The sequence below is a fragment of the Dipodomys merriami genome, unplaced genomic scaffold (genome assembly GCF_024711535.1).
Source record: "Dipodomys merriami isolate MVZ:Mamm:240054 unplaced genomic scaffold, mDipMer1.0.p SCAF_37, whole genome shotgun sequence".
In the NCBI taxonomy this organism is placed as follows: Eukaryota; Metazoa; Chordata; class Mammalia; order Rodentia; family Heteromyidae; genus Dipodomys; species Dipodomys merriami.
In genome coordinates this window covers 2,452,779-2,473,308 of record NW_027205270.1, presented here as the reverse complement: position 1 = coordinate 2,473,308, position 20,530 = coordinate 2,452,779, and the positions used below count along the sequence as shown (strand labels likewise).

Sequence of the window (20,530 nt, the reverse complement as noted above, 5' to 3'; positions counted from 1 at the left end):
GGAGTGGGTACTAATACTAAGGCCTAGACACATCCTAACACTCTAACTTGGCTTTTTTACTCAAAGCTGGCACTCTGTCATCTGTGCCACATCTCTACTTCTAGCTTTTTACTGGTTAATTGGACATTAAGAGTCTCAGGGACTTTTCTCTCAGAGCTGGCTTTGAATTGTGATCCTCAGATCAGTATCCTGAGGAGACAGAATAACAGGCGTGTGTCATCAGTGCCTTTGCCAAAGCTGATATTTTAAAATGGAAGGTAAGTTTCTCTTTTTTTTGTCAAGGGCCATTTTGATATTTGTAAGCCTAAGATTTACTGAATTTTGCTTTACAAAAAACTCTGAGAGCCGGGCGCCGGTGGCTCATGCCTGTAATCCTAGCTACTCAGGAGGCTGGGATCTGAGGATCATGGTTCAGAACCAGCCCAGGCAGGAAAGACCATGAGACTCTTATCTCCAATAAACCACTAGAAAACCGGAAGTGGCACTGTGGCTCAAGCGGTGGAGCGCTCACCTTGAGCTGAAGAGCGTAAGGACAGCGCCCAGGCCCAGAGTTGAAGCCCCATGACCGACCAAAAATAAAAATAAAAAAACTCTGAGAGTCACTGAAGCCACCTACTGTTGGCCTTGACAGAACCTAACCAAATGGCAGAGCCAGAGCAAATGATTTAGATGGCCTTATATGGTCTGTGAACCAAACGTTTCCCACCCTTCTTTTAAAATGAGACTCATCTCCAATTAGCCACCAGAAAACTGGACGTAGTGCTGTGGCCCAAGTGGTAGAGTACTTGCCTTGAGCTGAAGAATGCAGGAACATTGTTCAAAGCCCAGAGTTCAAGCCCCACAACCAACCAAAAGAAAGAGTGTAGACAATTAACCTCAAATATTCCCAAGTTTCTGAATTACTTATTAATTACCCTTCCAACAACATGTCTTAAAAGTTGTTGCTTTCTTGTTTGCTTAAGTTTTTTGTTTGGGGTTTTTTTTTTTTTTTTTTTTGTGCCAGTCCTGGGGCTTGAATTCAAGGCCTGGGCACATGGAGCTTTTGTGCTCAAGGCTAGCACTCTACCACTTGAGTTATAGCTCCACTTCCATCTTCTTGGTGTTTAACTAGAGATAAAAGCCTCAAGGACTTTCCTGCCTAGGCTGGCTTTGAACCATATAATCCTCAGATTTCAGCCTCCTGAATAGCTAGGATTACCTGAGTGAGCCAATGATACCCAGCTATTTCCTTCCCTTTTAAGAGAACCTATTAATAAAATTAATGGTATTTCCAAATGAATTCTTTTAAATCCCTTACCCATTCTATACTATAAAATACCTTAGTCTTTATTTTTCATGTCTAAGATCAGCTCCAAGAATTTTATTAGCAAAGAAAATAAAATAAATATATATAATTTTAGGACACAAAATAATGCATAGCAAAGTAAACTGCAGACTTTTTCTGCTTCAAAAATAAACATACAGCCAGGTGCTGGTAACTCATACCTATAATCCTAGCTACTCAGGAGGCTGAGATCTGAGGATCGAGGTTCAAAGCCAACCTGGGCACGAAAGTCCATGACTCTTATCTCCAATAAACCACTAAAAACTGAAGTAGCACTGTGGCTCAAGTAACAGAGTGCTAGCCTTGAGCTGAAGAGCTGAGGGGGACAGCACCCAGGCCCAGAGTTCAAGTCCATGACTGACAATAAACAAACAAACAAACAAACAAACAAACAAACTACAATGGAAGGACTGGGGAAACATAACACCTTTAGGAACTTGGAAGCCCAATCTACTTTCTTACTTCCTATCTGACATCAGAATCCACTTTTCTTAAGACCATAGATTCAAATTAGTGTTATTAATGCTATAATTAGCTACCTCATTTGTTAAATTTTTTTTTTCTGGATTGCTGGTGGAAAATGTTAAGCAATCAAAAATTCTACAGAAAAATAAGGAATATCTTTATTTTAAACAAATTATCAACCACAATGTTTATAAACCAAAGTGTGCCTATCACAAATGATCAGTTCTTACCTTGTGCTCGTACCCGACTTTCCTCTTCCTCTGCATTTTTAAGTATTTGTCTGGCGTGATTCAATGAGGATTCACACTGCAGAAGGTTTTTCACATGTGCAGCCAGTGAGTCTACACTATCATAACCATCCTCACTGTCTGACACACACTCTTCCTCTCTGCTATCTGTTATGCTTGTCTTTGGTGAAACACATGGAAGAAAGTTTAGAACAACATCAGAAACTGATTCCAAAGACTCTGGTAAATTACTGTCCCATGAGCAGGAACCATTTCCATCACTTACATCACTACTTGAATCATTTTTTATGATAGTCATCATAGGTATAATAATCTTATTCCCAATGGTTCCATTATAGCCTTCAGGTTCAGACCTCATCATAGATCTGGCTGCTTCATACTGCCTAAAAGGTCCATCCAATGTCACTCTGGGTTTGCTTTCTGCTTCCTGTAGAGGACTTCTAAGTGTAGTTGAACTAATAAACTCCCAATTTCCAATGCCTCTCTGGAATTTCAAATTTGTCTGTGTGCCAATATCCTTCTGTATACATCTGATACTTGGGCTTTCCTCTGTAAATGTTTGTCTCTGCAATAATTCATTATTAGTTACATCAGTTTTGGAGGGTTCTTTGAAGCAAACCATCTTCTTCGATTGTACAAATGGAATATCATTAACATCTCTGAAAGGGACAAGGGGGGCAGAAAAATTGCATCGTTTCAGAGCTATATTTTCTGCCTCCATTAAGAGAGTCCGAATTTCTTTAAGCGTTTTGGAACCGTTGTCTGAATCCCGGATTTCCTCAGAGACAACATCTCCAAAGCTCTGAGATTCTGGCTTACTTACTATAACTCCATCATCAGTTTCAGAATTTAAAAGCATATTATTTGAGCTGACATTGGAGTCAGAATTCAAATTATCTGCTAGTCTTTGGACATGTTCTGATACAAGTTCTTGTTTCTTGTCATGTGAGTAAGTACCAGAGGAAACTGTAGGTAATCCAGTAATTTGTTCAGCTTTCCCAAGACCACTTGAGCCCTTCAGAGAATTTTCAGTTTGATGTCTATCTGGCAAATCCTTCTGATAGAAACTATTCCCTTTTTCTTTATGTGAAAAGGAACTGGAAGAAGCTGTTGGCAACACCGTTTTCTGGTCCACTGGCTCAGGAGCTGTTGAAACCTTTAGCACATCTTCAGGTAAATGTCTGTCTGACAATTCCTGTAAAGAAATAACACTAGCTTTCTCTTGGTGTAAATGAGAACTAGGTAAAGGTATTGGTATCCCAGTTTTTACATCAGTTGGTTCGGGGACAGTTGAAATATTTTTACTTTGTTCTTTATGTGGCAACTGCTGTTGAAAGAAAATGCCAGGCTTTACTTTTTGAGAATAGAAGCTACGAAAAACTGCCAACGGAGTCTTCTGGTCATCTGATCCAATCACAGTTGAAACCTTGGGCTTCTCTCTCTGTAAGTAGGAACTATGGGTAGCTGTTGGTAACTCAGTCTTCTGGTCATCCAGTAGATTTGCAGTTGAAATCTTGAGTTTCTCTTTATGAGAGTAGGAACTTGGTACTGTAGGACTCCTATTCTGCTCAGTTGGTCCAGGAGCTGTTGAAGACTTCAGAGACCCTTCAGTTAGATCACCATCTGGCAAGGTCTGTTGGTAAAAATCACTGGGATTCTCTCTCTGAGAGAAGCTAGAAGGTCCTGTTGGTTTCTTCTGTTCTGCTGATACAGAAACTGCTGAAACTTTCGGAGCCTCTTCAGTGAGATGGCTGGCTGGTAACCCTGGTTGAGAGAGAACAATGGGCTTCTCTATGTGTGAGTAGTAACTTACAGGTACTGTTGGTACTCCAATATTGGGGTCACTTGCTTCAGGAAAAACCAAAGCATCAGCAGCTTCTTTACTAATTTTTGGCAATTCCTGCTGAGAAAAACCACTGGGCTTCTCTGTATGAGAGTAGGGACTAGCGGTCATTAGTTGTATACCAGTCTTCAGCTCTTTAGGTCCAGAAACCCCTGTTTTCAAAGTTCCTTCAGTGAGAGATGGTACCTCTGGCTGGTAAGAGATAACAGGTTCCTCTTTCTGTGAGTAGCCAGAAGAAGGTACTATGTATATCCCAGACATGTCATCAGCAAGTCTAGGAACACCTATAACTTTCAATGCTTCTGTAGTAATATCTGGCAACTCTTGCTGGTAAGAAATAATGGGCTTCTCTCTATGTGAGTAAGGAGTAGAGGTTACTACTTGTATTCCAGTATTCTGTTCAGCAGGTCTAAAAACACCTAAAACTTTCAAAACTTCTTCACTATGATCTGGCAAATATTGTAAAGAAATTCCAGACGGTACTGTTGATATCCTAGACTTTTGGTCAGTTGGTCCAGGAACAACTGAAACATTCATATTCTTTTCAGTCTGATTACTACCTGGCAATTCCTGTTGGTAAGAAACAATAGTTTTCTGTTGACTTGAGTAGGATGAAGAGGTTACAGGAGGTATCCCAGGCTTCTGGTCAACTTCTTCGGGAAAAACTAAAACTTTCAAAGGATCTTTATGTAAATGACTCTCTTGCAAGCCCTCTTGGTAGAAAATGGACTTTTCTCCAAGTAGGTAGGAATCTGAAGGTCCTACGGGTGTCCCTATCTTCTGTTTAGCCTGTCTAGAAATAGCTGAAACTTTCAAAGCTCCATTAGTTACAGGGCTACCTGGCAAAGCATGTTGATAGAAAATAATGGACTCCTTACCAAGTATCGGTGTTCCAGTATTCTGGTCAGCTGGACCAGGAACAACTGAAACTTTCAGAGACTCTCTAGGTATAGGACTACCTGGTACAGCCTGCTGGTAAAAAATACCAGGCTTCTCTCTCTGTAAATAGGAAGCAGAAGGTATTGGTGTCTCTGTTTTCTGGTCTCTTGTTCCAGATACACCTGAAATGTTCAGAGTTGCTTCAGTTAGATGACTCTGTGACAACCTCTTCTCATAGAAAATACCAGACTTCTCTTTATATAAGTAGGAAGTAGAGGGTGTTATTGATACACCAGGTATTTGATTAGCTGATCCAGAAACAGATAAAATTTTGTTAGCCTCTACAATTCTATCTGGAAGGGTGTGTTGGTAGAAAATGACAGGCTTCTCTCTCTGTGAGTAGGGAGTAGAAGATACTATTGATATTCCAGACTTCTGACCATCTGGTCCTGGAACAACTACAACTTTTAAAGACTTTTCTACTTGATGACTATCTGGCAACTCCTGTTGATAGATGACACTAGGCCTAGAGGGTACTGCTCGTATCCCCGAATTCTGGTCAGCTGATCCAGAATCAGATGCAACTTTCAGAGCTTCTTGAAGCAGATGATTCCCTGGCAGCGTATGTTGGAAAAAAATACTAGGCTTCTCTCTATGAGAGTAGGAACTAGACAATTCTGATGGCATACCAATCTTTTGGTCACCTGGTCTAGGACTAACTGAAACTTTCCGCAACTCTTCAGTTGGATGACTTTTTGACAAGGCCTGATGATAAAAAACATGAGACTTTTCTCCATTTGAGTATAAAGCAGAAGATACTATAGGTATCCTGGTCTTCTTGTCATCAGACCCAATAATACCTGAGGTTTTCAGAGATTCCTCATTTAAATGACTCTCTGGCAACACTTGTTGGAAGGACTTATCAGGTTCCTCTCTGTATGAGTAGGGAACAGAAGTTACAATTGGTATGCCACTCTTCTGGTCAGCTGGCCTACGGGTAACAGAAGCTTTCTGAGTATCTTCAGGTAGGTGACTCCCTAATCGAGACTGTTCAAAGAAAATATCAGACCAATCTCTCTGTAAATAAACAGCACTTACAGTTGGTATGCCAGTTGTCTGGTCAGCTGGAGTAAGAGGGAGTGAACCTTCCACAGTCTGTTCAGGTAGATGGCTACCTAGCAGAGACCGCTGGTAGAAAGTATCAGGCTTATCACTTTGAGAATAGGAGGTAGGGGTTACTGTTGGTATGCCAGTCCTCTGGACAGCTGGAATAAAAGTGGCTGAAACTTTCAGAGTCTCTCCAGGTAGGTTACTACCTGGCAGAGGCTGCTGGTATAAAAGACCAGGTTTCTCTCTTTGTGAGCAGGAAGCAAAGGTTACACCTGGTATACCAGTCATGTGGTCAGGTGATTTTGTAGCTGCTGAAGTTGTCAGTGGCCAATCAGTTGGGTGACTAACTGGCAAGCTCTCTTGGTATTTTCTTTGTGAGTAGGAATTTTTAGTTGAAAGTGATATCCCAGTCTTCTGGTCAGCAGGACCAAGAGGAGCTGAAGTTTTTAGAGTCTCTTCAGGTAAGTGAACTTTTGGCTCAACTGGCTGGTAGAAAATACCAGGCTGATCTCTAGGTGAGTAGGGAACAGAGGACACTGTTGGTATCCCAGACTTTTGGTCATCAGATGTCAGTGGCTGACCAATTAGATAATCTTCTGGTAAACCCTCCTGGTATAAATTACCACCCCTCTGCTTATCTAAGTAAGCAGTTGTAGGTACTGTTGTTATCTCAGTGTTCTGGTCAACTGGCTCATAAATATCTGAGACTTTCAGATTCTCTTCAGTTAAATGACTATCTGTCACAGCTTTCTGACTAAGAGTATCAATGTGTTGACCAATAGTGCACTCTTGAGAAGAACTTGCAGCCAACCGAGATAATTCCTCAAAGGACATAGATAAATGAGATCCAAGGTCTGAATCTCCAGGAGTGGTAGTGATAACTGATTCCAACTTAGATTCAGTAATTTCAGCTTTGCCTCCTTCAGTAGTATCTCCTAAAGAAAGAGAGATTTGTATGTGTGTGTGTGTGTGTGTATATATATATATATATAAATATATATATATACACACACACACACACACATACACACATATATACATAGATATATGTGTATATATACATATACATATATATTCAATTCTTAATACCTTTATTTTCACTGGGAAAAAAAAAAACAAGCTTGGCTACCAAGGGCCATTAAGTGTTTATAAATCAACCCTATGGAAATAATCAGGAAAGGAGACAAATATATATATGAAGACATAAACTGTAAAGCAAATTAAACAAATACATTAAGTGCTTTAAAATAAACAGAATATCCACTTATAAAGTATATATACACAGGTGTTAGAGTCTGGATTTTTAAAGAGTTTCCAATGAGATATGAAAAGGTTGTTGGTTCTAGGGTTTAATTTCATCCTCCTCACAAGCCAACAGTTGACCTGTTATTTCATGATTGCTGACAGAAGACAGAATACTCTTGTCCAAGACAGACATCTTTATTATATATATCACAGCAAAGATCCATCAGCTAATTTCCAAGGATTCTTCTTACCCTCAACTCTCAAAAGGTTACCAACAGGATCAAGTAGATGCTGTGCATGTAGTGACTTGACTGACTCTTCTTGTATAATACAGTTCTTAAGTATACAAAACTATAAAAGGCTTTAAAGGTTAGGCTGAGAAGCTGTTGGCAGTTTTGAATCATAATCCAGAAATATGAGTTCAAGGAGGGTAGAAAGGAAATGTGGATGTCAACGCAGCAAAACTCAATGGAACTTTCTATGACAACAAAAATGTCCCCCAGCTTTTCACTCTCATACACATATAAATGAAAATAGTTCTAAATAACAATGTAAATAAACAGCTGCAACACAAATGACAGAGTCTGATAAGTTGTACTCACAGGGTCTGACAAGTTGTACTCACTAAAAAAAATGTTTACTATAGGCCAGGCACGGCTCTAGACATAGGATATAGCAATAAACTGCTAATAAACCCTATGTTACAATGCCTATAAGCTAGCACAAGGAGTCACACAACAAATTCATGCATAGAATATACTGCATGTTAGATGTTACTAAGATGGTTACTATGTAGCAAGCATTATGTGTTCTTTACATACAAGGAAACTTGAGTTTACACCACCCAAGATAACTACTATATGATGCTTCTCAATGTAGTTATCTTGGTTACTTGCATATACTGATTCAGGAAGACTGGAGCTTTTTACAAGTTCTCTAATAATGTCCAATGCTATTGATCCTTGGACCACATAGGTCTAAGTAAGAAAGATCTTTTTTTTTCCTAGGGATACAGAGTAAGCAACAAAAATGAGCACATTCCTTTAATGCTAGCACTAAATTCCAAAGTCTTCTCATTACAACTGACTGCCCTTCTCTAAAACTATGGGTGAGCTTCAAAATGCTAGCTCAAAATAAAATGAAGTTTGAGGATTAAATTATAGGGTAAAAAAAAAGAACGCTTTTAAAAATTCAAAGCAAAAAACAACTGCAGACTGTATTGTAAACTAAGAAGGAACAGGAGTTATATTTTTGTCCACTGATGTAACCATACTCACAGGCCTTCTTCCTGCTTGCTCTGTGTCTGTGTCTCTGTCTCTGTCTGTGTCCTGAGACTTGAACGCAGAGTCTGGGTACTATCCCTGAACTTTTTTTGCTCAAGGCTAATGCCCTATTCTAAAGCCAGAGCTCCATTTCTGGCATGTTTTTTTGGTGATTATTAATTAAAGATAGAGTCTTGAAGATTTTACTGCCTGGGCTGACTTTGAACCTCAATCCTCACTCAGATCTTAGCCTCCTGAATAGCTAGGATTACAGGTATGATCCACTATGCCCAGCTAGTCCATATTTATTTTTATTTTAAATATTTAAAGTGGAAAGCTCTCCTGCAAATTTAAAAAACTAGAAAAAATACAGATAAAAGGGGTCCAAAAAAATTAAATGAATTTCTAAGAACTTCAAAACTCCATTAAATGACTGAGAATCACAGAGTTAGTAAAGGGGAGGAAATGTTATCTAAAGGCATATGAAACAAAGTAATAGCAGAAAACTTCCTGAATCTTGAAAATGAGAAATCCAGTCAGGTCTAAGAGGCATTAAAAAAAAAAAAAAACAGACCAGACCAGAATACAATCTTCTCCACAATAGGCCATAATTAAAACAACATAAATATAGAAGACAAAAGAAGATAACTGAAAGTTTAAGATATAAACCAGTATTATAGAAGGTTCTCAAAGATATCCTAAACACAAAACAGAAAAATCAATATAAACATGAAAAAAGTGGAGAAAACTAGTTAAGTGTCAGTGGCTCATTCTTGTCCTGTCTACTCAGAAGGCTGAGATCTAAGGATCTCAGTTCAAAGCCAGCCCAAGCAGAAGAGCCTCTGGGACTTTTTATACTCAGATACATCTGATTAAGTAATTTCAAACCTAAATTAGTCAGAGCAAACTAAGAAGGCGTCATCATATTAATAAAAGTAACTTTCCATCAAGAGGACATAATAATTGTTAACATATATGGTCTAAATGAAAGGACATCCAACTTCATTTAAAAAAAAAAAAACACTTGGACTTAAAGCTCACACAGATAACAGATTTAATGACCCCAACAAATGACAGCACTTTACTGATAGCAGACTTTAATGCCCAACACAATGATAGGAAACTTTTATACCCACTTTCACCAATAGGTCATCAAATTAAAATCAACAAAGAAACCCCAGACCTAAACAATACCACAAACCAACTGGACCTAACAGACACAAACAAAATACTTTACTCAGCAGCTACACAATACATATTTTCCTCAGCAGCCCATGGATCACTGTCCTGAAATGAAGTTTGAATAGGTAAAAGGAAGCCTTAATGGAAAGTGTGTAGATAAATGACCAAGTCAATGAGGGACAAATATAATCTCTCAATTGAGATTCCTGAGTTTATTCCGTATTTTCTAAGAAATATTATTCCTTGCTTCTTACATCCACAACTCTCATTTGACAATTTATATTAATAGCCAAAGAAAGTAACACACCTGAGTTAAGTTTCCAAACTTAAAACTTACTTTCCAAACATTTTCTAGGCTCGGGCCAATGATACAAAAATGCACTTTTCCCTTCCCTTCTCTGGAAATAATTCAATAATCACAAAAACACTATGAAAGGTAGAAAATGGGTGGCAGACGGGTTAAGGATCACAGAAAGAGAGGAATGACACAGTAATAATTTCCCTTTGTTTTCCTTCAACTCTCATTCATGTGTCCTTTGCTAGATGCTAAAAAAAGCATGAAACCTGGAGCTACTACCAAGAATAGGAAGGGAAAAGGGAAGGGAAAAAAGAAAGGGAGATCTGAGAATTACTGTTCAAACCCAGCCAGGGCAGTCAAATCATGGCTCAATTGGTAGAGCACCAGTACACCAGCTATAAATGAAAAAGCCAAGAAAGAAAGCAAGGCAAGGCAGGATTCAAGCTGAAGTACTTGCACACACAAAAAAGAAAAATCATATTGCCATTATGTTCAGCATATATAAAATATATTTAATCATATTTAAAGTGGGAGGGTACAATCAACTTAGTTTCCAGTGGTAGAAGACTGATACACATAGAAAATAGAAAGGTCTATGACAATAATGTGATATCCAGAGCAATCACTAAAATACCTACACAAAGCAATATGCTCAAATATTCTGGATAAATAAAAATGTAATACAAAATATGTAAGAGAGGAAATGGCACTGTGGCTCAAGCGGTAGAGTGCTCTCCTTGTGTTGAAGAGCACAAGGACAGCACCCAAGCCCAGAGTTCAAGTCCCACGACCGACAAAAAAAAAAAAAGATACCAAAATATGTAAGAGAAAATAAAGTGGCAGATATAAAGCCCAGTAATCAGAAAGAGTAGCAATAGCTACTTTTAATAGTCTAAATACTCTAACTAAATACAGATGTGGATAATCTGTATGGATAATGGAGTGGATAATAAAATGATCCAACTATGTGATACCTATAAAACAAATTCACAACATACATAAATCAATAAACATAAAACATCTCAAAAAGGAGCCAAAAAACAGCCAGGTTCTGGTGGTTCACACCTGTAATCCTAGCTACTTAGGACGCTGAGATCTGAAGGTTGCAGGGGTGGGGGTCCGATCGTGGGGCCTGAACTCTGGGCCTGGGCGCTGTCCCTCAGCTCTTCAGCTCAAGGCTAGCGTTCTACCACTTGAGCCACAGTGCCACTTCTGGCTTTTTTCTTTTTTGCTTATGCAGTGCTAAGGATTCGAACCCAGGGCCTCAGGCATGCAAGGCAAGCGCTCTACCACTGAGCCACCTTCCCAGCCCCTCCATGAGAATCTTATCTCCAATTAACCAACAGAAAACTGGAAGTGGTACTGTGGCTCAAAGTGGTAGAGCACTAGCCTTGTGCAAAACAACTCAGGGATAACCCCAGGTCCTGAGTTCAAGCCCCACCAACCAACAAAAATAAAAATAAAAAAGAGCCAAAGACAAGAACTACATGATCATCTCAATAGATGCAGAAAAAGCCTTGGACAAGACCCATTCATGTTAAAAGCTCTGGGAAAGATGGGAATAGAAGGAATATACCTCAAAATAATAAAGGCTATATATGACAGGCCAACCGCAACATCATACTGAATGGTCAAAACTAAAACCATTTCCTCTAAAGTCAGAAACAAGGCAAAGCTTTCCACTCTCCCCACTTCCATGTTCATGGATATGTAGAATTAATATTGTGAAAAATGGCCATACTGCCAAAAATTTACAGATTTAACACAATTCCCATCAAAATCCAATGAAGTTCTTTACCAACAGAGAAAACCATCCAAAATTTTACATGGAACAACAAAAGACCTTGAATAGTCAAAGCAATTCTAGGCAAAAAAAAAAAAAAAAAAAGCCAGAACTATAATAACAAAATAATAAAAAGCTATAATAATAAAAACAGCTTTGTATTGGCACAAAAACAGACCTGAAGATCAATGGAACAGACTAGAAGACCCAGAAATAAAACCATACACTTACAGTTATCTGATATTTGATAAAGGAGCCAAAGATATTCAGTGGAAAAAAGATAGCTTCTTCAATAAATGGTGTTGGGAAAACTGGGCATCCATATGCAGAAAACTAAAGTGCATCCCTATTTGTCACTATGCACCACCCTCAACATCACACCTGAAACTTGGAAATGACTTCAAGAGGGAGGAGAAACACTGGAACTTATTCTAGGCATAAGCAGAAACTTTCAAGAGTCTCAAGGGCACCGCAGATAGGAAAGAGAATTGACAAATGGGATTACATCAAAATAAAAATTTCTACAGCCAAGGACATAGTTACTAAACTAGGAAGACAGCCCACAGACTGGGTAAAGATCTTTACCAACAATACATCTGACAAAGACCTAATATCCTAATATTGAAGGAGCTCAAGAAACTAACCACCCACTCAAAAGAACCTAATAAACCAATCACTAAATGGGCAAAGGAGCTAGAGAGACTTCTCAGAACAAGAGGTAAGAATAGCAAAGAAATATAAAAGGAAACACTCAACATCCCTGGCCGTTAAGGAAATGCAAATCAAAACAATTCATACACCACTTTACCCCAGTTAGATTGGCCAATATCATGGATTCAAACAACAGCAAATGTTGGTAGGATGTGGGGTGAAAAGAACCCTATTGTACTGTTGGTGGGAATGGAAACTAGTACAACCACTCTGGACAGCAGTCTGGAGGCTCCTCAAAACACATAGATCTTCCTTACAACCCAGTCATACCACTCTTAGACATCTACCCAAAATATCACAAGCCAGCATACCATAAGAATAATTACACATCCATGTTCACTGCTGCACTATTCACAATAGCCAACATATGGAAACAGCCCAGATGTCCTATAATAGACGAGTGGATCCAAAAAAATGTCATACCTATACGCAATGGAATTTTATACAGCCATTAGAAATAATAATATGTCATTTGCAAAGAAATGATGGACCAAGAATAAATCATGTTAAGTGAGGTAAGCTAAGCCAGATAGATAAACAGCACGTTTTCTCTCATATACGGAAGCTAGATCTAAAATACACCAGGACATAATGAATTATACAGGATTCAAGGCATTCACAGTGAGACCAAAGGAGGATAGTCATAGGGGAGGAAAACAAAGGCGCAATACCTATGTGCCTCTGATCATATAAACGAACTCCAGGAAATGCAAACAAGAGTTTTCTTTTTGTTGTTTTTACTTTTCTTTTTGTTTTATTCATTTATCTGTAAGGGGATAGACACAGAAATGGAGAGACAAAAGGGTGAGCAATTGCAGCAGTGGTACTCACTAGACACTATGTTGAGAATGAACTATGCAACTTGTGGGTACAGATGGAAGGGAAAATTGGGAGAGGGAGAAGGGGTGATACTGTCTAAAAAGAAATTACTCATTACCTGACTTATGTAACTGTAACCCCTCTCTGTACATCACCTTTATAACAACAAAAACTAAAATAGAAAAACAGAAAAAGAACTATTATATAAAATGAGCATGGTGAAAAACACTTAAAATCTCTGCACTTAGATAATAGAAGGTAGCCTGAGCTAAAAAAGCAATGTACTATCTTTTTAAAAATAAATTATATATAATGCATATATTAGTATATCATTTATTAGTATATTCACATATATTAATATATGCTAACATATATATTAGTGTGTATGTGTGTGTATTCTACAAACAGTATTCTTTTAAAAATAGGAGCAAGCTATGCCAGTACCAGTGGCTTATGCCTGTAAATCTAGCTAATTCAGGAGGTGAAGATCACAAGGCTCTTGAAGCCAGCCTGGGCAAAACATTTACTAGACTCCATCTCAGACTAACAACTGGGCATATTAATATGCCCCTATCAACTCAGGTTGGCAGGAGGCTGAGATCAAAAGGGTTGCAACCAGCCCATGAAAAAGGCCACAAGACTCCATCTCAACAGAAAAGCTGTTCATGGTGGCACATCCCTTACCAGATTGAGGGAAGAGAACATAATAGAAGCATAATGGCAGTGCTGACTCTGGCAGCAAAAAAAAAAAAAAAAAAAAAAACAACTATCTCAAAAATAATCAAAGCAAAAAGGCATGGATCAAGTAGTACAGTGCTTACCTAACAAGCACAAGGTCCTGAATTCAAGATACAGTAGGACCAAACAACAACAGCACAGGTACAAGTGGCTACACCACCAGATAAAATAAGATTCAGAATAAAATTTTCTAGGGATATCACATAGCAATTACGATTAGTACAACATCAAAGATACATATTATAGATATATGCACCAAGTTAAAGACAAATGTACAAAAATCCAATGTGACAAGACAGAGGAACTAAGAAATGAAAATGGAAACAAAGAGTAGGAACAAACTAAGAGTAAGAAACTTGATAAGAATTTAAACTATCTCTCTTCCGTGCATTCTCTACTGGAACACCTTTCTGCTATACTGTATTCCGTAAATTCCGCTCTTGGTAGTTTGTTCTCTATCCAAAGGTAGAAAATCTTTTTTTCTGCCAAGGGCCATTTGGATACTTACAACATCATTCATAGACCAAACAAATTATTAATATAGGCAAACAGGTCTTACGCAGCTGACAAGAAGCATACAAAAGTATGTGTATTTACCCTGCCCTGTACCAAATGATTTTTTTAAGCCCTATAAGGCCCACTACCCAACATTCCTCAAAATGAGGAATGTTCTATATGCTTCCTCAAGAAATTCAACTAGTTGGATTATTTACTCATTCATTCATTTTGGTGATAGTGAGGTTTGAACTCCAGCCTCATGCTTGATAAACAGGCAATCTACAACGAGTCAGGTTGTCCATTTTAAAATAAGTCATGCACTAGTGGCTTATGCCTGTAATCCTACCTCCTCACGAGGCTGAAATCCAGAAGACTGAAGCTCAAAGCCAGCCCAAGCAAAAACTTCAAGACTCTATCTCCAATTAACCAGCAGAAAACCCAACTGGAGACACAGCTCAAGTGGTAGGCCACTAGACAAAGAAGCAAGCCAACTAGGCACAAAGCTCCTGAGTTTAAGTAATGGCTATACAAACAAACTGAAAATAAATAGAATAAAAAGTAAAATAGCAGGGGAAATGTTATCCAGAGCCCATTTCAATCCAATTATTTATTGAACACAGACATAAACTTCTTTTATCTGCCTCTTCTTCATCCAACTGGTAGAGGGATTTCTACCTAATGGTTATGGGGATGCAAAACATGTGACACCTGAAACTGGACAGACGAGAATGACAATTTGTTAGTTACATACTCACAGCCTAAGGTCCAAAGACTAGGTTACACCTGGCCACTGAATGAACAAATAGGAACTGGAAGAAGCACAACTAAAATATAGTAGCTAAGTGTCTTTTTTATTTGAATAATGTCATGGGCTAGGAGAGGAATTAAGCACATTATGATGATTACCAGGTGATATACAACTCCTACAATTGATAAGTGAGCCTTTCCAACTGGTTGGAAGTCATACGTGAGAGCAGGAATTTTGTGATTAAGCCTTTTGATGCCTAGCTTAACATGTCAAGACAGCATATAATAATGAATCGTAATTTAAGGCCTTCTATCATAGTACTATCAGGAGCTCAGGGTCTTATTGGTAGGAATGAAATGTAGCATCTGAGCACAACAATAGAACAATGCATAATGTAACAAGGTAGAATAGGGAAGAAATAAATAATGGGATAAAGATATAAAGGAAGAGCACAGGGCCAATTTACTTTTCCCCAATCCCCATTTGCAAAATGGAAGATTTACTCCATACATGAATAGGACTGGGACCCAAAAAAAAGCATGAAGTACATTTGCAAATATTCAAAAACAGATAATTTTTGGTAACATCCATCTTATAAAAAATAACTAAAGAAGCTAGGCACTGGTGGCTCACACCTGTAATCCGAGCTACTTAAGAGGCCGAGATCTGAGGAGGACAGTTCAAAGCCAGCTCAAGAGTCCATGAGACTCTTGCCTCCAATAAACCACTAGAAAACTGGAATTGCACTGTGGCTCAAGTGGAAGAGCACTAGCCTCGAGCTGAAGGGCTCAGGAACAGTGCCCAGGCCCAGAGTTCAAGCCCCACAACTGACAAAATAAAATAACTAAAGAGAGCCATGTGCCAGTAGCTCACACCAGTAATCCTAGCTACTCAGTAAGTTGAGAACTGAGGATCTAAGGATCCTGGTTCAAAGGCAGCCCAAGCAGGAAAGTCTGTGAGACTCTCATCTCCAATTAATGAGCACAAAGCCAAAGTAAAGCAGTGGCTCAAGTAGTGAAAGCAATAGCGATAAATAAAAAAGCAAAAAACTCAGGGATAGCCCCAGGGCCCTGAGTTTAAGCCCCAGGACCAGCACAAAAAAAATAAAAATAAAAAATAAACAAAGCCAGGCAAAATGAAAGTAAGTATGAGAAAAGCAAAGTGCTAGTAAAGACAATAATGTGACTAAGCACAAAGACATCAAGTTTACACATCTCCCTTCCTGTATTACAAATGATTTAAAAAAATTTTTAAATACATAAGGTAATAATATATGCAATTGTATCTGGGAGCTATAACAAAAACATAATACACTTCACAATAGCAAAATGATGTGAGGTGCAAAGCTGGAGTAGAATACAGAAGTTACATTAGACAGAAGTCTACATAAATAAATTAAAGCGTTAAGAAATAGGTAATATAGCCAGGTGTGATGGCTCATGCCTGTAATCCTAGCTACACAGTCTTGAGATCTGAGGATCACAGTTTGAATCCAGATTGGGCTTAGGAAACTCCATGAGACTCTATCTCCAATAAACTACTAAGAAAAAGACAGAAGTAGTGCTGTGGCTCAAGTGGTAGAGCACTAGCCTTTAATAAAAAAAAGCCAGGCCCAGAGTTCAAGCTCCAGGTCCAGCAAAGGAAGAAAAGAAACAAAGAAAAGAAAAGGAAAAGGAAGGAGGAGGGAATATAAATATCTACTCTTTTTCTCTAAGCTTCTTTAAGATATATTAAATGATGTAATTACAATAATAAAGCAATCTATTGGGGGATTTGTAACACATTATTTATAATATGTGTAACAGAAATAACACCAAAAGAAAATAAAAATAAGAAAGAAGGGAGTAACATAGGACTAAAGCTTATTACACTAGACTTAATTTACTATAAATCACGAGTATATTTTGATCAATTGATATTATTAGCTTTAGAGTCAAGAATAAGAATTTAACTCTTAAAAATTTCTCTGGAACTTGTTGTTACTATAAAATATTCACTTAGTGAATAAAAAGTGGTAAAGGAACAAAAGAATAAAAACAGGAGTATTCCAAAAAAAGTAAATGAGAAAACTTAAGTTCTATCAATCATGACATTAAATATAGCTAAATATCACATCAAAAGTCAGACTGCCAGACTGAATTCAAAATTGAAAAACTCAATATACAACTATGCTACTTAACAGAAGATACATTTTAGATTAAAAATTTAAATATAGATTCAGTGATGAAAAATAATAAAGTTACAAATATCAAACATAAGAGCTAAAAAAATGTCTACAACATACATCAATACAGACATTAAACAAGAACTGTTGCTAGAAATAAACATATAAGTCTAACAATAGATCGATTCTTCAAGAACAGGAATAACAACATATATGAACTTCATATCACAATCTCAAAATACAAAAAGCAAATCAAAGAGAAAAAAGTGAGAAATAGATTAACAGTTGAAGATTTTATTACCCTCTTTTGAAAATGAAGAAAACAATGAGGTATACCAACAAGGATACAGAAGACTTGAATATATAAACCCTCTAGAACTAAGAGACATCCATAGAATATTCTTCTCAAGCATAAACTGTACATTCTAAGGATAAACTATGTGTTTAAGCCACAAAACAAGTCTCAATAATTTCAAAGGGCAGAATAATCACACTAAGTATATTTTCTAACAAAACATGAATTAAGCCAGACATTGGTGGCTCATGCCTATAATCCTAGCTATTCAGGAGGCTGAGATCTGAGGATTTCAGTTCAAGGCCAGTCCAGGTAGAAAAGCACCTGAGCCTCCTAACTCCAATTAACTTTAAAAAATAAAAATAAAAATAAGTAAAAAGGCCGGGTGCTGGTGGCTCACACCTGTAATCCTAGCTACTCAGGAGGCTGAGATCTGAGGATCGCGGTTCAAAGCCAGCCCGGGCAGGAGAGACTGTGAGACTCCTATCTCCAATAAACCACCAGAAAACCAGAAGTGGCGCTGTAGCTCAAGTGGTAGAGCACTCGCCTTGAGCTGAAGAGCTGAGGGACAGCGCCCAGGCCCAGAGTTCAAGTCCCACGACCGACCAAAAAAAAAAAAAAAAAAAAAAGTAAAAAGCTATCAGTGAAACTGTGGCTCTAAGTGGTAGAGTACCAGCCATGAGCAAAAGAAGTTCAGGGACAGAGCCCAGCCCCTGAGAGTTCAAGTCCCAGAATCCACACATAAAAAAGAAAAAAAGACCTGAACTGAGTGAAATCAATAACAGTAGGAAATACATAGATATATGGAATTAAACAATACATTCCTAAACCTAACAAAAAGAACAATGAACAAAACTCACAATGGAAACTGCTTTTAGATTGATTAAAACCAAACACAAGAGATTTATATTGTTTAGTTAAGAGTCTTGGAAAATTATAATGCTATAAATAACTATATAGGGATATTAAGTCACTATCCTAACCATAATTAAGAAAAAAGAAAACACACAAATGAAATCTAAAACAAGTAGAAAGACTAAAAAAAAATTTAATAAAAAAAGACAAGAGAATTCAAAGTTTATTTAAGAAGATCAGCAAAACTGACATTTAAATACTCAAGAAAAATGGAGGAAAAATTGAGATTACTTCAGGAATGAAGGGGGCATTATTACCAACCTAACTGAAATAAAAAGGATTGTATGAGAATATCTTACACAGTTCAAAAAGAACTAAAGCAAAGGTGGTAGACCAGCTGCCTGTAGACTATCCCCAGGACCACAAAACAAAACAGTACTACCCGAAAGGAGGAAGAATTGGAGAGGAGAGGGATGGAGAAAGAAAAGGAGGAAAGGAGAAGAAGATATAGGAAAGGAGGGAAATGACAAGTCGGGGGTGTGAAAAGAGTGATTTGGTAGAATTTATGCTGAACTGAACATGAGATGCAGTAAACCAAGGAAAAGGGTTAGCTGGTAATTCTGAGATTGAAAGCAATGATTTTATAATGCTGTCAGCTTTAAAAAGCTTAGTGGTAGTAGCTGGGCACTGGTGGCTCACACCTGTAATTCTAGCTACTCAAGAGCTGAGATACAAGGATCAAGATTAGAAACCAGCCCAAGCAGACAAATCCACGAAACTTTTTAATCTCTATTTAATCAGCAAAAGCCAAAAGTAGAATATGGTTTAAATGGTAGAAAACCAGCTTTGAGCAAAAAAGCCAAGGGAGAGGACAAGTGCTAAGTTCAAGCCCCAGTACCAGTATAAAAAATAATAATCCTTAAACTAGCTGGACATGATGACATATATATAATCCCAGCACAAAGAAGGCAGAGTCATTAAGATTGCTGAGTTCAATGCTTAGTTACACAGGAAGTGGAGAGCAGTCTAGAATATATAGAAGACCCTCAATGGAACCTCACCCCCGCCACCCCATTATAAAAAGAAGAAAAAAAAAAAAAAAGGAGGAGGCAGTAGCTAGTGCTTTGGCTCAGTCATTCCTCCAGAGGCCTCAGAACAAGGAAAGCCAGTAGTGTAACTTTCAGTCTGATTTAAAAAAAAAAAAAAAAAGGCTGAGAACCTTAGGAATCCACTGGTGAAAGGCCAGCACTGGTGGAAGGCCAGAGAATCAGGAGGTGCAATGTCCAACATCAAAAGAATGATCTTCCAGCTCTAGAGCAAACAAATTTGCCTTAATCTACCTTTTCTTCAATCCCCAAAACTCTGCCAAACTGAGTTGGCTGGTGGCTCACGCCTGTAATCCTAGCTACTCAAAGAGACTGAGATCTGAGGATCACAGTTTAAAGCCAGCCTAGGTAGAATAGTCCATTAGACTCTTATGTCCAATTAACTACCAGAAAACTGGAAGTAGAGCTGTGGCTCTAAGTGGTAGAGTGCTAGCCTTGAGTAAAAGAGCTCAGGGACAGCACCCAGGCCCTGAGTTCAAGGCATACAACTGACAAAAAAACTCAGCCAACTGGATGGACTCAGTCACTTTAGTCTAACTTCTTCCCCACAAAGCCTCACAGCTGTCTATCAAGATATTTCTTAATCTAGACAGGTTGCTAAGAAGGTAAAGCAAATATTTTTCATGAGCCATAATGAAGACATTTAATATCTCCTTTTCCTACATACCTACAATCTTTGTTACAGTGTCAGGCGATACCCTCAACATTCTCAGGTTTGAAGAATGATGTTCCGAGTCTCTAGTTGGCTCATATGGAGCAAATGAAGGCAATGTAGATGAAAAGGACTGATTAATGCACAAATTAGAATGACTTACCTATTAAAAAAGGAATAAATATAAGATTAATTTCAGATTTCATTGGATGAAAAACTTCAGTTTTAAAAATAAACATTGAGCAGTTTTTTTTTTGTTTTTTGGGGTTTTTTTTGGGTCCGGTCGTGGGGCCTGAACTCTGGGC

General features: G+C 38.0%; 1 protein-coding gene across 4 annotated transcripts in view; it reads right to left on the bottom strand.

The window, feature by feature from the left end:
• Positions 1-20,530, bottom strand: part of Alms1 (ALMS1 centrosome and basal body associated protein) — a 144,503-nt gene that overhangs the window by 87,278 nt on the left and 36,695 nt on the right. For 3 of the 4 annotated variants that reach the window (XM_069988979.1, XM_069988980.1, XM_069988982.1), the window contains 2 exons: positions 20,241-20,388; positions 2,020-6,804 (listed from right to left, as the gene is read on the bottom strand). In XM_069988979.1, coding sequence (XP_069845080.1) covers positions 2,020-6,804; positions 20,241-20,388 — 4,933 coding nt within the window. Of the gene's footprint in view, positions 1-2,019; positions 6,805-13,021; positions 13,128-20,240; positions 20,389-20,530 lie in introns of those variants that run through there. The other variant, XM_069988981.1, reaches the window with a different exon arrangement.